At 50.3% G+C, this 10,969-nt stretch overlaps 1 protein-coding gene and 1 long non-coding RNA gene across 2 annotated transcripts; one reads left to right on the top strand and one right to left on the bottom strand.

Moving 5' to 3' along the window:
* Positions 1 to 1,056: 1,056 nt before the first annotated feature.
* On the bottom strand, positions 1,057 to 8,902 carry ASL (argininosuccinate lyase). Its single transcript, XM_027725926.2, has 16 exons — positions 8,692 to 8,902; positions 6,554 to 6,748; positions 6,335 to 6,418; positions 5,969 to 6,025; positions 5,321 to 5,418; positions 5,084 to 5,161; positions 4,717 to 4,794; positions 4,273 to 4,325; positions 3,792 to 3,854; positions 3,492 to 3,606; positions 2,807 to 2,891; positions 2,581 to 2,640; positions 2,352 to 2,435; positions 2,000 to 2,080; positions 1,796 to 1,902; positions 1,057 to 1,301 (listed from the first exon to the last, which is right to left on the bottom strand). The coding sequence occupies exons 1-16, from the start codon at positions 8,701 to 8,703 to the stop codon at positions 1,151 to 1,153; spliced, it is 1,401 nt and encodes a 466-aa protein (XP_027581727.2). The 5' UTR covers positions 8,704 to 8,902; the 3' UTR covers positions 1,057 to 1,150.
* Positions 4,721 to 10,131, top strand: LOC120324826. Its single transcript, XR_005566475.1, has 5 exons — positions 4,721 to 4,852; positions 5,992 to 6,128; positions 7,954 to 8,028; positions 9,528 to 9,705; positions 10,044 to 10,131. It is a non-coding gene; the product is annotated as an uncharacterized LOC120324826 (long non-coding RNA).
* The last annotated feature ends 838 nt before the right edge of the window (positions 10,132 to 10,969 follow it).

Below are 10,969 nucleotides of genomic sequence, written 5' to 3' on the forward strand. Positions count from 1 at the left end.
CCCGATCCCGTCCCGACGGGATGGGACCGCGTCCTGCCCCACGCGTCACCTGCGGGCAAAGCCACCGCTATCCTGGCGTGAAGGAACTTGTAAGTGTGGGGCTGTGCCCGGGATTGGGGGATTTCCTCGAACGGCTTCCGTTTGTTTATTTAATTATTTATCTATCCATTTATTAATTTATTTATTTATTGTTTCGTTTCTTAGGGGGTTTTATGTATTACCTACTTTATTTATTTATTTATTTATTTATTTATTTATTTATTTATTTATTTATTTATTGTTTCGTTGCTTAGGGGTGTTAAGTTATTTAGTGCCTACTTTTATTTATTTATTGTTTAAATATTTGGGAGGTTACGTTATTCATTGCCTTTATTTATTTATTGTTTCCTTAGTTGGGGAGTTAAAGTTATTCATTGCCATTATTTGCTGGTTTATTTATTTATTTATTTATTGTTTCCTTACTTAGGGCCTTAAAGTCATTAATTGCCTGATTTTATTTATTTGTTTATTTTATGGTCTTAACCTGTGCCAATGGTCTTAAGCTGTGCCAGAGGAGGTTTAGGTTGGATATTAGAAAGAATTTCTTTACAGAGAGGGTAATCAGATATTGGAATGGGCTGCCCAGGGAAATAGTGGATTCTCCGTCCCTGGAGGTTTTTAAGATAAGACTGGATGTGGCATCAGTACCATGGGCTGGGAACCACAGCGGTAGTGGATCAAGGGTTGGACTCGATGATCTTGGAGGTCCCTTCCAACCCAGCTGATTCTATGATTCTATGATTTATTTACTGTGTAATTGCTTAGGGGTTTTCATTTATTCATAGCCTGGGAGTGGGAGTGAGCAGCTGGGAACAATGAAGGTCTGATTGACTAAGATGTGTGAAGGCACCATGTGGACAAACACCAGCCTCCCCCAAAACAGACACTGTGCTGCTCTGCACTTACCATCCCTCGGGAGCTTGCACACCCCATAACCAGCTCCTCTGCCAGGTTCACACACCAACCCTCGCCAGGGCTGGGGAACCCCAGCCCTGAAGAAAAAAGAAGCAAGACAAGTTTCAGCAAACTACAGACACCCCACCCAGTGTTTATTAACTCCAGATTAGTGGGATAGGCACAACGCTGCATCCACGGGATCTCTCCCCACACTCTAAGCTTGTTCCTTCAGCCTCTTGAGCAGCTCCCGCAGCTGCTCGATCTGGGCGGACACGCTGCTCTTGGCGGTGCCGCCCATGGCCGTGTACTGCTCCACGCTGCTGACCACGCTGAACACCTGGGACACGTCGCTGCCAAACAGGGGGCTGGGGGCAAAAGGAGGGCGGTCAGTGGACAGCACGGGGGGCTCTGGGCTGCTAAAGATGCTCGTTGTTTGTAGAGGCGGTGAGAGAGTGAGGACGGAGCCTTTTTCCAAAGGGAAAGGCCTCCTGCGGCCTTGTTTCTGCAGCCTGACAGAAGCTGCTGGTGGCAGACCAAAGAGTCAGCTCCAAGGGGAGACCAAGGAAATTCAGAGCCAAATCCCTCAAGGGACTGGTGCTTCCAGGTCAGGGCATGAGTTTCTCCCAATCCCTCCCAAGAGCTGCTGCCTGTGCCCCGCTAGAGTGGAACGGAAGTGACATTGTCCCCCTTCAGTGTTTTCAGTCCCAGCAGGAGCAGCCTTGATATTCAGGCCAGGAGGATTTTGGGGTGCTGCCTGGCCCAGGCACTTTGGGGAAGGGCACCATGAGGATGGCCATTCTCAGGGAGGTTGATCCCTGTCTGTGGAGGGAAGTCAAGGCAAGGTAACAGTGACACAAACCTGATGCTCTTCAGGTCCTCCAGGCTGAGGTTATTGATGGTGGTGCCTTTGGTCTCGGCAAGGTGGACGGCCTTGCCAGAGGCAACGTGGGCTTGTCTGAACGGCATCTGCAGTGAGAAGGGGACAGGACACAGGGCCTCATCTCACTGAGCAATTCTCTGCATCCAAAGAAGTCACAGCTCCAGGTTTCTCTCTGATACTCACTCCTTTCCGAACCAAGTAGAGAGCCAGGTCAGTAGCCAACATCTCTGGGCTCAGTGCCCTCTCCATGTTCTCCTTGTTGATCTGTAGAAGGACAGTCAGGTGGAGATGTTATCATCAGCTCCTCCTTGGGGGCACATTAGTGGTCAAAGTGAGGGGAATTCCTCTGGAAAGGTCCTGGCTCTAAAAGGATGCTCTGACCCCCTAAGCAGCTGACAGAGGGGACCAAAACGAGCAGTATGGGTGAGGCACTGAAGAGTTTTCATCTTGGGACTAGAGTTTTGTTCCCTGTGTTACTGACAGAATGTGCACCATGACCATGTTCAATAGCAAAAATCTGAAGAAGAAGCCTTACTTGGAGGGTCGAAATCACTCCTGTGGCAACCTGGAGCACAGCATTCAGGGTGTCCACAACATCAAAAACAGCCTCCTTGTCCTCCTGAGTCAGAACAGGGATAGAAATGGCTGTAAGTCAATGTGATACAGCCCAAAAACCCAAAAGCCAGCTCTTCTGACTCCTCAAGAGAGCAGAAGACAGTTGTATGTGCTCAGAGAGATGGTGTGAAAACTAATAAGTGCTTTACCTGCAGGTCCTTGTTGTAAGTGCTGGGGAGTCCTTTGAGGACCATGAGAATAGCAGCCAACTGCAGAGAGAAACAGGCAGGGCAGTGAGTTACAGAGCCAGGCACATCCCCCAGCACAGGTTGAGAGCCCAGACTGGGCACTGCTCTTTATGCAGAGGGAGAAGGAAGATGCTTCAGCCCTGGCAGGAGCAGTTTCCCCTCCCACTTGCTTCTTTCTCAGGCTCACCCGTCCGAACACTCGTCCAGCTTTGCTGCGGATCAGTTCCAGACTGTCAGGATTCTTCTTCTGAGGCATCAGGCTGCTGCCAGTGCTGCAAGGAAGGTGTGTGGAGTGCAATGGTGAGCAAGACCCCCATCCATACAGACACAGCCCTTCAAAGGCAGCACATAGATCCCTCTTCCTTGTACACCTCTTCATAGTGCAGGAAAGCAGTGAACTGCTTGTCTGGAGCAGCCACACAGTCCCACCTCTCAAAGAGGAAGGAAAAAGGAGGCTCCTCCCACCCAAGCCCCTCCAGGGTGGTTTCAGCAGGCCAGCCTAAGTGATGCTGTGACCTCAGAGAGGGAGGGTTGTGGTTGTGCCACTCTGAGAGACAAGGAGTCTGTGGGGATTGCAAACCCTGCTAGTCAAGGAAGGGCTTTGGCAGCATTCCCAGCTGAGGAGGAAGTTCTGTCTGCCAGCAGTTGCCAGGGAGGAGTGTCTGGTGAATGCAGACTAGGCTGAGTTACCAGAACCAGAAATAAGTGACCACTGCTGAGAAATATTCCCCCTGAGGCTGCCCTTGTGCCAGCCTTTTAATGCTGTGTCAGCCTTGTGCACAGAGAGACCCCAACCACTGCCCCACGCTCTCAGGAGGGAAAAGCTAAGGAGAGACTGAGGGAAAGGCTTTCAGCCCGGAGTTGAGACTTACCTGTAGGCATCAGAGAGGGTCAGAAAGCCAAACTCGCTGGTGCTGTAGATGATGAGATCCTCTGCCATCTTGCTAAGGTGGATCATCAGCAGGGTGGCAACAGACAGGAATTCCACTGCAGACAAGGCAGGGAATCAGCAGGGGGAAAAGGTGCTGGTTTGCTTGACAGCCCAGGGAGCCCTGACTAGAGCTTTATTTCCTGATGGTGGATTTCAGTGCCCTTATTAAAGGAGGTTAACTGGAAAGGCCTCAGAACCTGCTTCTAAGAGTGCTGAGAAGAAGTGATGGAGTTGTGCTTACCCACAAAGTCTCTCTCACTAACAGCATCCATGCTGTTCAGGCTGATGGAAGCAAAGTCCAGCTCTGCAAGGAAGGTGATGGACACAGGAGGTCAGGCTTGGCATGACAGAAGCTTGAATGCCCCAGGGTGCCCCAGTGTGCAGGTGACTGTGAGCCCTGGAGTGGTCCCAGGAACACAAACATCCTTAGAGGGGTCTTTGCTTTTATCCCAGACAGCCAGGGGTGGTTCTGCTTATGCTCCCACCTTACAGGCACCTCCTGTCTCAATGCACTAAAAAGCCTCCTGGCTTACCAAGTCTCCTGGTATCCCACATCCTGTTCCTGAGTATCAGATCATCCTCTTATTTATTTATTACCCTCCACCTCCATACTAAGGTGCTGCAACACATGCAAAATAACATCAGGCCAATGTGCCAATGCTTCCCCAAGTGACAGATATTCTGAGTAGTTCTGTGCCTCTCAGTAACAATGAGATATTTACCACTACACAGAAGCTCTCTATCAATTCCCAGTGGGTTGCCAGCCAGAGCACCACTGCCAGGGGAGAAAGAAACAGGAGTCATGCATGATATTCTGCACATTCCAACCAAAACTGAGCTCTAGAGGCAGTCATGACACCTCTCTGAAGATTTCCCTCCCCCAGTTCATTTTGGTGTGCTCTGAAGCTCATCAAAGTCTGGAGTAAACCAGAATTTTTCTTCCAAAGAGGAAAAGCCTTTTGGTTCTTGATTTCAAGAAGGAATAAGAGCAGTATTTTTATGGTAAAGTCTTCTCCTTGGTGAGAGAAGCTGGGCTTGCCCCCTCACAGCTCTCCAGTCCCTATGGTATAGAGACCCCCGTGGTCCAGGGGGATGTAGAGATCTGCCTCTTGGTCATGTCTCAGAGCAAAGTGAGGGCTGAGGGTTACATAAGAAGTAAACTTTACCTTCCCAAAGGCAGGACGTTGATCCTCCTCTTCACCTCCCCCAGGCGCTCAGAGTCACGGGTCAGAGCAACAGCATGGCTGGGGAAGGACAAGAGAGATGAAACACCTGAAGCTGGAAAATGTCACAGCCCAGGAGGTAACAATGGCCAAAGGATGGGGAGCAGGGAGTTGGTCACCACTGCCCAACCCCTGCTGGGTTCCCAGTTGGTCAGAGCCACACAGGAACATGGGCAGGTCCTGTCCCAGTCTGCAGGTTTCCCTCTGGTTTGTCCCCACCCCCTCAGAGGGGGAGGCACTCCTGGGCTCGAGCAGAGCAGGGCCCCGAGGCTGGAGAAGGCTCCTCCAGCCAGGGCTGAAAGGTGCTGACCTGAGCAAGAACTGGCTCCATCGGATGGGCTGAGCTTTCTGCAGGTGGGTGTAGCCAGGCAGGATGACATCGATTTCTCTGCGTGGCAGAGGAGAGAAGGAGGTGAGAGCAGCTGCCAGGATGGAGGGCCGGGGCAGGGCTGTAACTCCCCCCTGCTGCTGCCCCACTGGTGTCAGTCAAAGATGAGCCTCCAGGTCTCCTGGCCCAGCAAGGCCCTGGATTTGGAGAAGGACTTACATGGCAGCGCGTTCCACCAGGGTCTTAATGAGCTGCAGGAGGTGTGTGGAGATGATGGAGAGGGAATTCTTCATGAACAGCTTCAAGTCAGTCACAACCTGGGTGAGATTGGCCACGGTCAGACTAAGCAAAACATGACAGACCTGGTGACCAAATATTGCTCAGCAGACAGCCTTGGCACAGTTATCCCCTCCTTGTTCTATGTAGTGGGAAGATGCATCTTCCTCTCACCAGATCTGTCCCTGGTCACTGTCTGTGAAAGCTGCTGTGTGCTGCTTTCCATGAACAGAACTAGAGCCTGTTCTTTTCCGTGGACTTCCCAGGTATTTGTTAAGTTTGAATCAGAGAATCTTCAACAAACACAAGTCAGTCATCAGTAGAAGGACTGATCCCAGCCAGCAGAGTCAGGGTTTCTGTGGGCTTTCAAAGCAATGTCAGGGGAGGTTTGTGGCCTTTTACCACCAGGAAGCAATCCTGCAGATCCCATTCTCCTATGTGGATGAGTCATTGCAGCATAACTAGTTTAAAGCCCAAGTACATGCTGGAGAGTGTCAGGGCATGTGAAAGATGGCATAAAAAATTCAATTAAGGACCTGAGATGGGGGAGGAATACAGAAGGAGGAAAAAAAAATAAGATTCTGTACATACCTGATCATTCCTGCTTCTTCCAGTGTGCAACTTTCCAGCTACGTCTCCAATCAGTTCCTGAGGACAAGAGGAGGATTTCTGTCAGTGTCTCTGTATTCTAAGCAAGAGACTCCACATGAGCACATCTCCCTGCCTGGAAGGGGCTCAGCTCGAGGATCCTGTGAGTAGCCATGGGATGTGTTCTGGGGAAGGGCAGGTTTGGGTTCTGTGTTTGTACAGTGACACTTCCAAACAAGGGGGCTTGGAGACACTGGCCTGTGCACTTGGGGTCCAGAGGAATTTCACAGAGGGAAAGAGGCACATGCCCTTAACATCAGGCAGATCCAGCTACAGAGGAACAGGAACAAGAGATCAGAGAACCCAAACCTTTAGCCTGCGTTCGTTGGCAGTGTGGATATCCTCATCAGTTGGTTTCAGCACAAAGACTCCTTTGGACCATTCCTCAGAGATCTACAAACACCAGCAGATGATGTTTATTATCACACCGTATTTATACCACGATGACTATTAAATACAGGGAGGCTACTGTCAGGTAAGGAGCCATTCATTCCAGCACACATCACAGTTTGTGAAGGAAAGACATACCTTTTCCAGGCCACCCAGGATCTTCTCCAGCTCAGTTTTAGACAGGATTCCAGCCTTCTCCAAGGCTTTGGCATAAGCCATGCTCCCCTGAATATCAACTTCAGACAGTCTCTGATCATAGGAAATGGAAGCATTGAGCATCTCCATGACTGGATCTGTGCTTCCACTGAATCTTCCTCCCCAGAGTTTATTCCCCTGAGAGAGAAAGAAACAAGTTAAAGAGGTCTGATAACTTCATTTCAGCTTCTGTGTACTATGTAATATCTAATGATCTGTTTATCCAACACAGTGGCCATGCCACTGTCCTTTCTGACCAGAAACACCCCTGGACTTCAGGATCTTTGGAAGTAGTTGAAGACAAGGAGAACACATCATTGTCAGTATTATTTACCCCTGAGCTGTGATGTCTAGCTCAGGAACCATCCAAGGTACTTTACCTCTGGAGGACTCTGCAGGGAGTCCTTGAAATTAATATCAGGGCACCTGGTGCCAGACCAGCATGGATTTCTCTTTTGAGGCAGCTGCAGGTCAACAACCCTTTGACAGCCTTTTAAAGGGGGTAAAAAGTAAAGCAGTAAGGATTAGAGTGAAAGTTAGTATCCTCTAAGCCCTTTTTGTGCTGTTTAACTAACAGATTGTTCTTTGATTGACAAAGAGCTGTGGGCCAGCACAAGCCACATTATGAAGTGTTTGAAGTTACCATTTGAAGCATCTCCAGACTTCATGATGTGCTTGCAGGCTTTGGTGTAAAATCAGCATGATAAGATGCACGTGGCAGAAAGGGAATTCCGGGTTCAGGAATGTTTGGAAAAATAAATCAACGAAAAGGTGTTGAAACACACGGGAAAAAAAGGGGCTTTTTGTCACCCAAAGCAGGATTCACACAGTGACCTCACCCACTCGAATGTGTCCCCTGCACAGCTCCTTCACTGGGTGACCAAAGGCAGGTACACAGTCCCAGCAGGGTGTGTGTGACCCTCTGCCTCCAGTGATTCAGCACCTGGATGGACTCACTGGCTCAGCCCACGTGTGTCACTTGTTGAGAAGCTTTTTGCTTGCCCAGGTAAGACACCCCCCAAGCTCAAACTCCGCCGGACTTGCACTGAAGTGGGTAAGAATTTTACCTGTGCACAGGCCTTACAGCTTATCAAAGACTTCAAAAGCAACTCTGCGGTGCTCTCAGGCACCAAAAAAAAAAGGAATTGAAGGACACTTGAAGTGGATAATAATTAATAATCTACTTGATTTTCTAAACACTCCTGCCAAGTCTCTTCTCCTGCTGTTCACTACAACTACCATGGACAGCAAGGAGCTGGCAGGACAGTTGTAAACTGATCTGTGCTGGGGCTTTACCAGTCACACAAAGCACTGTTGAGTAACCTCAGGAATTTTTTCCCTAGTGACTGTCTCCGTGTCTGTGCTGATCCCTGCTGAAACAACGGGCCTGAGAGGACAGCAGGAGAGAGCCTACAGAGGTAGGAGTGTGGGCAATGTGCTTTTGGGTATCTTTAAGGCAGCTTTGTCAGAAAGCTGAGGGAAGGCAGATGGGGGGATCAGAATTTAAAAAGAAATGTCAGAGGTCCTCAGCACTCATTTGTTGCCCCCGGGAGCACGGCACAGGGGATGCTAAATTAAAGGCCATTCCAGAGGTTAAGCACTGGACTGGGGAACAGAAATTTCTAGGCATGACTTAAGTATTACAGGTTTCCATCAAAGTAAGAAGTGGGTCAGCAGAAACATTGCAACACATCCATTTGCAATCAGGAAATCTAAACTGAAAGATTAATTTTAGGCAGCCGCAGGGCTCTGGTTGGAGCAGTGGCTGTACAGCCTGACAGATGATGGGCTGTAACCTGGAGCAGAGGAGGCCGGGGCTGTAGCAGCCATTTGGAAGCAGCAAGTGTGACTCGCCAAGCTGCCCGGTCACGTCTCACCAGGGAAGGAAACCGAAAACGCAGCTTTTGTTCAGGGAGGTGTTTACCCAAGCTGCTGGAAAGTGCCTCCTGCCCAAACACAAGTCGTCAGGCACGAACCGCATCGCTTATTGGCCTTCCTCAGGTCCGGGGCAGAACCTGGAGGCTCTGGGACTTACAGTTTAACTCGGCTGAGCCCCCCGGAGAAGCAAAGTCCACCCTCACCTCGGCTGCCATTCCGGACGGCCTTTGGCGACCCCGCAACTGCAGCGAGCTGCGGGACGGGGCGGGGCGGTCAGGCTCTGATCCAGGGCCCGATCCCAGTCCCGGTCCCGGTCCCGGTCCCCGACGGGGTCCCGCCGCCCCTCGGCCCCGCTCCGCCCGCAGCCCCGGCCGCTCTCTCGCCGCTCCCCGCGTTCACAGCCCTCGGTGCGGGGCCGGCGGCTCGTCCCGCCCCGCCGGGGCGGAGTGTCCCCGGGCCAGCCCCGCTCCTGTGCCCCCTCCCTCCATGTCCCCGCTCCTCTCCCCCCTCCCTCCATGTCCCCGCTCCTTTCCCCCCTCCCTCCATGTCCCCGCTCCTCTCCCCCCTCCCTCGCACGGGCTGGTCCTGCTGTGCCGGAGTGCGAGACCACGGCGCGGATTGTCCCTGTGCGCCCTCGGATGCCTTAGAGGAGGTTCAGGAATGGCATCCCCCGTTTTCTTGTCCCTTTTCGGGTTTTTCTGCCCTTTAACCAGCCCTGTTGCCGCAGGACCTGGGATAATTCATGTGGGAAGGGACCTAGTCCAGGTGTCTTTCCTATGTTTTTTTCTGTGCCATTATCCACCCCCTCTCTGAGTTGAACTCTGGGGCACGGTGGGATTGCATGGATGTGCATGGGAATGCTCCTTTCTGGAGCAGAGAGGATGCTGCCTCTGGCTGCCCAGCAAGGACCTTTTGCAGCTGCATTTCCAGTGTACTCCGGTATCAGTCCAGAACAGGGCTCAGACTCTGTACCTAGCCAGCAATTAATTCACTGCTTCTCAAACATTTCCACTTATGATTATTTCCTTTCCTCTTTCAGACTTCCAGATGCACAGAGCATCATGATGTCTACTGAGAACACCTCTTTGAACCATTTTGTTGCCAGGTTCTTCCTCTTCTGCAGTCCCTCACTTTTAGTGCTTCTTTTGTCATGTTATCTTTTATGGGTGTCTGTACTCCAGGCTTTGACAGGAGGTTGCTGAGGGTTTGAAAAAACAGTGAGTACTAGATTTACATCCATAACAAACCACTTGATAATCAGCCTACATGAATTCTTGGCTTAAGTGCCTTCCTGTGGTCTGTAATGAGTAGGGATTTGAGACCAAAACCCAAATCACAATGAGTCATAGTAGGGTGATGGTGAAAGTCTGAAGATACCACATACTCCTATAATGTTTGTGGAACTTGAGAGACCTCCACAGGCCCCTCCAATCTAAATTATTTCACAATTTTAAGAAAGGGGTGGATGGGTGGGAAGTACCAGTGACTATGAACTACTTATTTAAGTAAGAGTCTGAGATGTGATAATCTGCTAAAACTTCCCTTTTCCTTTCAGTTTGGCAGGGCCCTGTGTCACTCAGCACTGGCCATGAGGAACAATACCAGACATTTGCTACTGGGAGCAAGAGGAAATCTGTTCAGCTGAGGCCTCTGAAGGTACTTAGCAGGAGCTGGAAGATACAAATAGGGAAAATGAGGGGCACAGATTAAGGAAATTTATGGGAGGAAAAGGAACTACAAGTTGGGGATGAGGAAAAAAAACCTCCCTTCTTCTGACTCTGTAGGTGCTGAGTCTTGGGGTTCCCTATAACTTTCTTGTTCCTTTAGCCTGTCAACTCGGTGTGCTTAAGTGATTTTCTGGCAACAGATCTGGAGAGTGAGACAGGAGCCAAAGCAGAAACACAGCAGGAAGTAAAGGAGCAAACAGAAAGGAGGGTTGTGGACAGGTACTTGAAATGTGCTGTTCTTTAAATGCCAGGAAAGTGGATCAGATTTAGGGCCAGAAAAAGGAGAGAGAGTGGTGAGAAATGTTGAAAAAAGGGAAGTTTGCTATTGCTGGTCCTTCTACCACACGTTCAAAGCACAAACAGTCCAAAGTAGAATGAAGGCACTGTGTCTCCTGGGGTACTTTGTTAATGGTAGGAGATTTAGCTCCTGGCAGTTTGTACTGTCTGTGCTGCAGCCCTTGCCCCAAACTTGGTGAGGCAACACTTGTGTTACTGCCATTACCTGTGTGTCTCACAGAGTCTGAGTCAACAACGTGTTGCTGCATCAGCACGGAGAGAAGGTGCTGAGCAAAACACCCGCTTTGCAACGCTGTGGCAGAAAAGAAATTTTGCTGGGTAAAAAGGGACAATCAATTCCCTTTTTCAGTTCTGCCAGCCTCCCCTCCAAGAGACACGTTTACAAGCGAGGGAAGAGCCCACATTCTCTCAAAGCCCAAACCTCACGAGAGCTGAGGGAGCCCAACTTTGCGCTGAA

This window comes from Pipra filicauda, unplaced genomic scaffold (assembly GCF_003945595.2).
Source record: "Pipra filicauda isolate LSUMZ 115617 unplaced genomic scaffold, ASM394559v2 scaffold71_size5581439_pilon, whole genome shotgun sequence".
Classification (NCBI taxonomy): Eukaryota; Metazoa; Chordata; class Aves; order Passeriformes; family Pipridae; genus Pipra; species Pipra filicauda.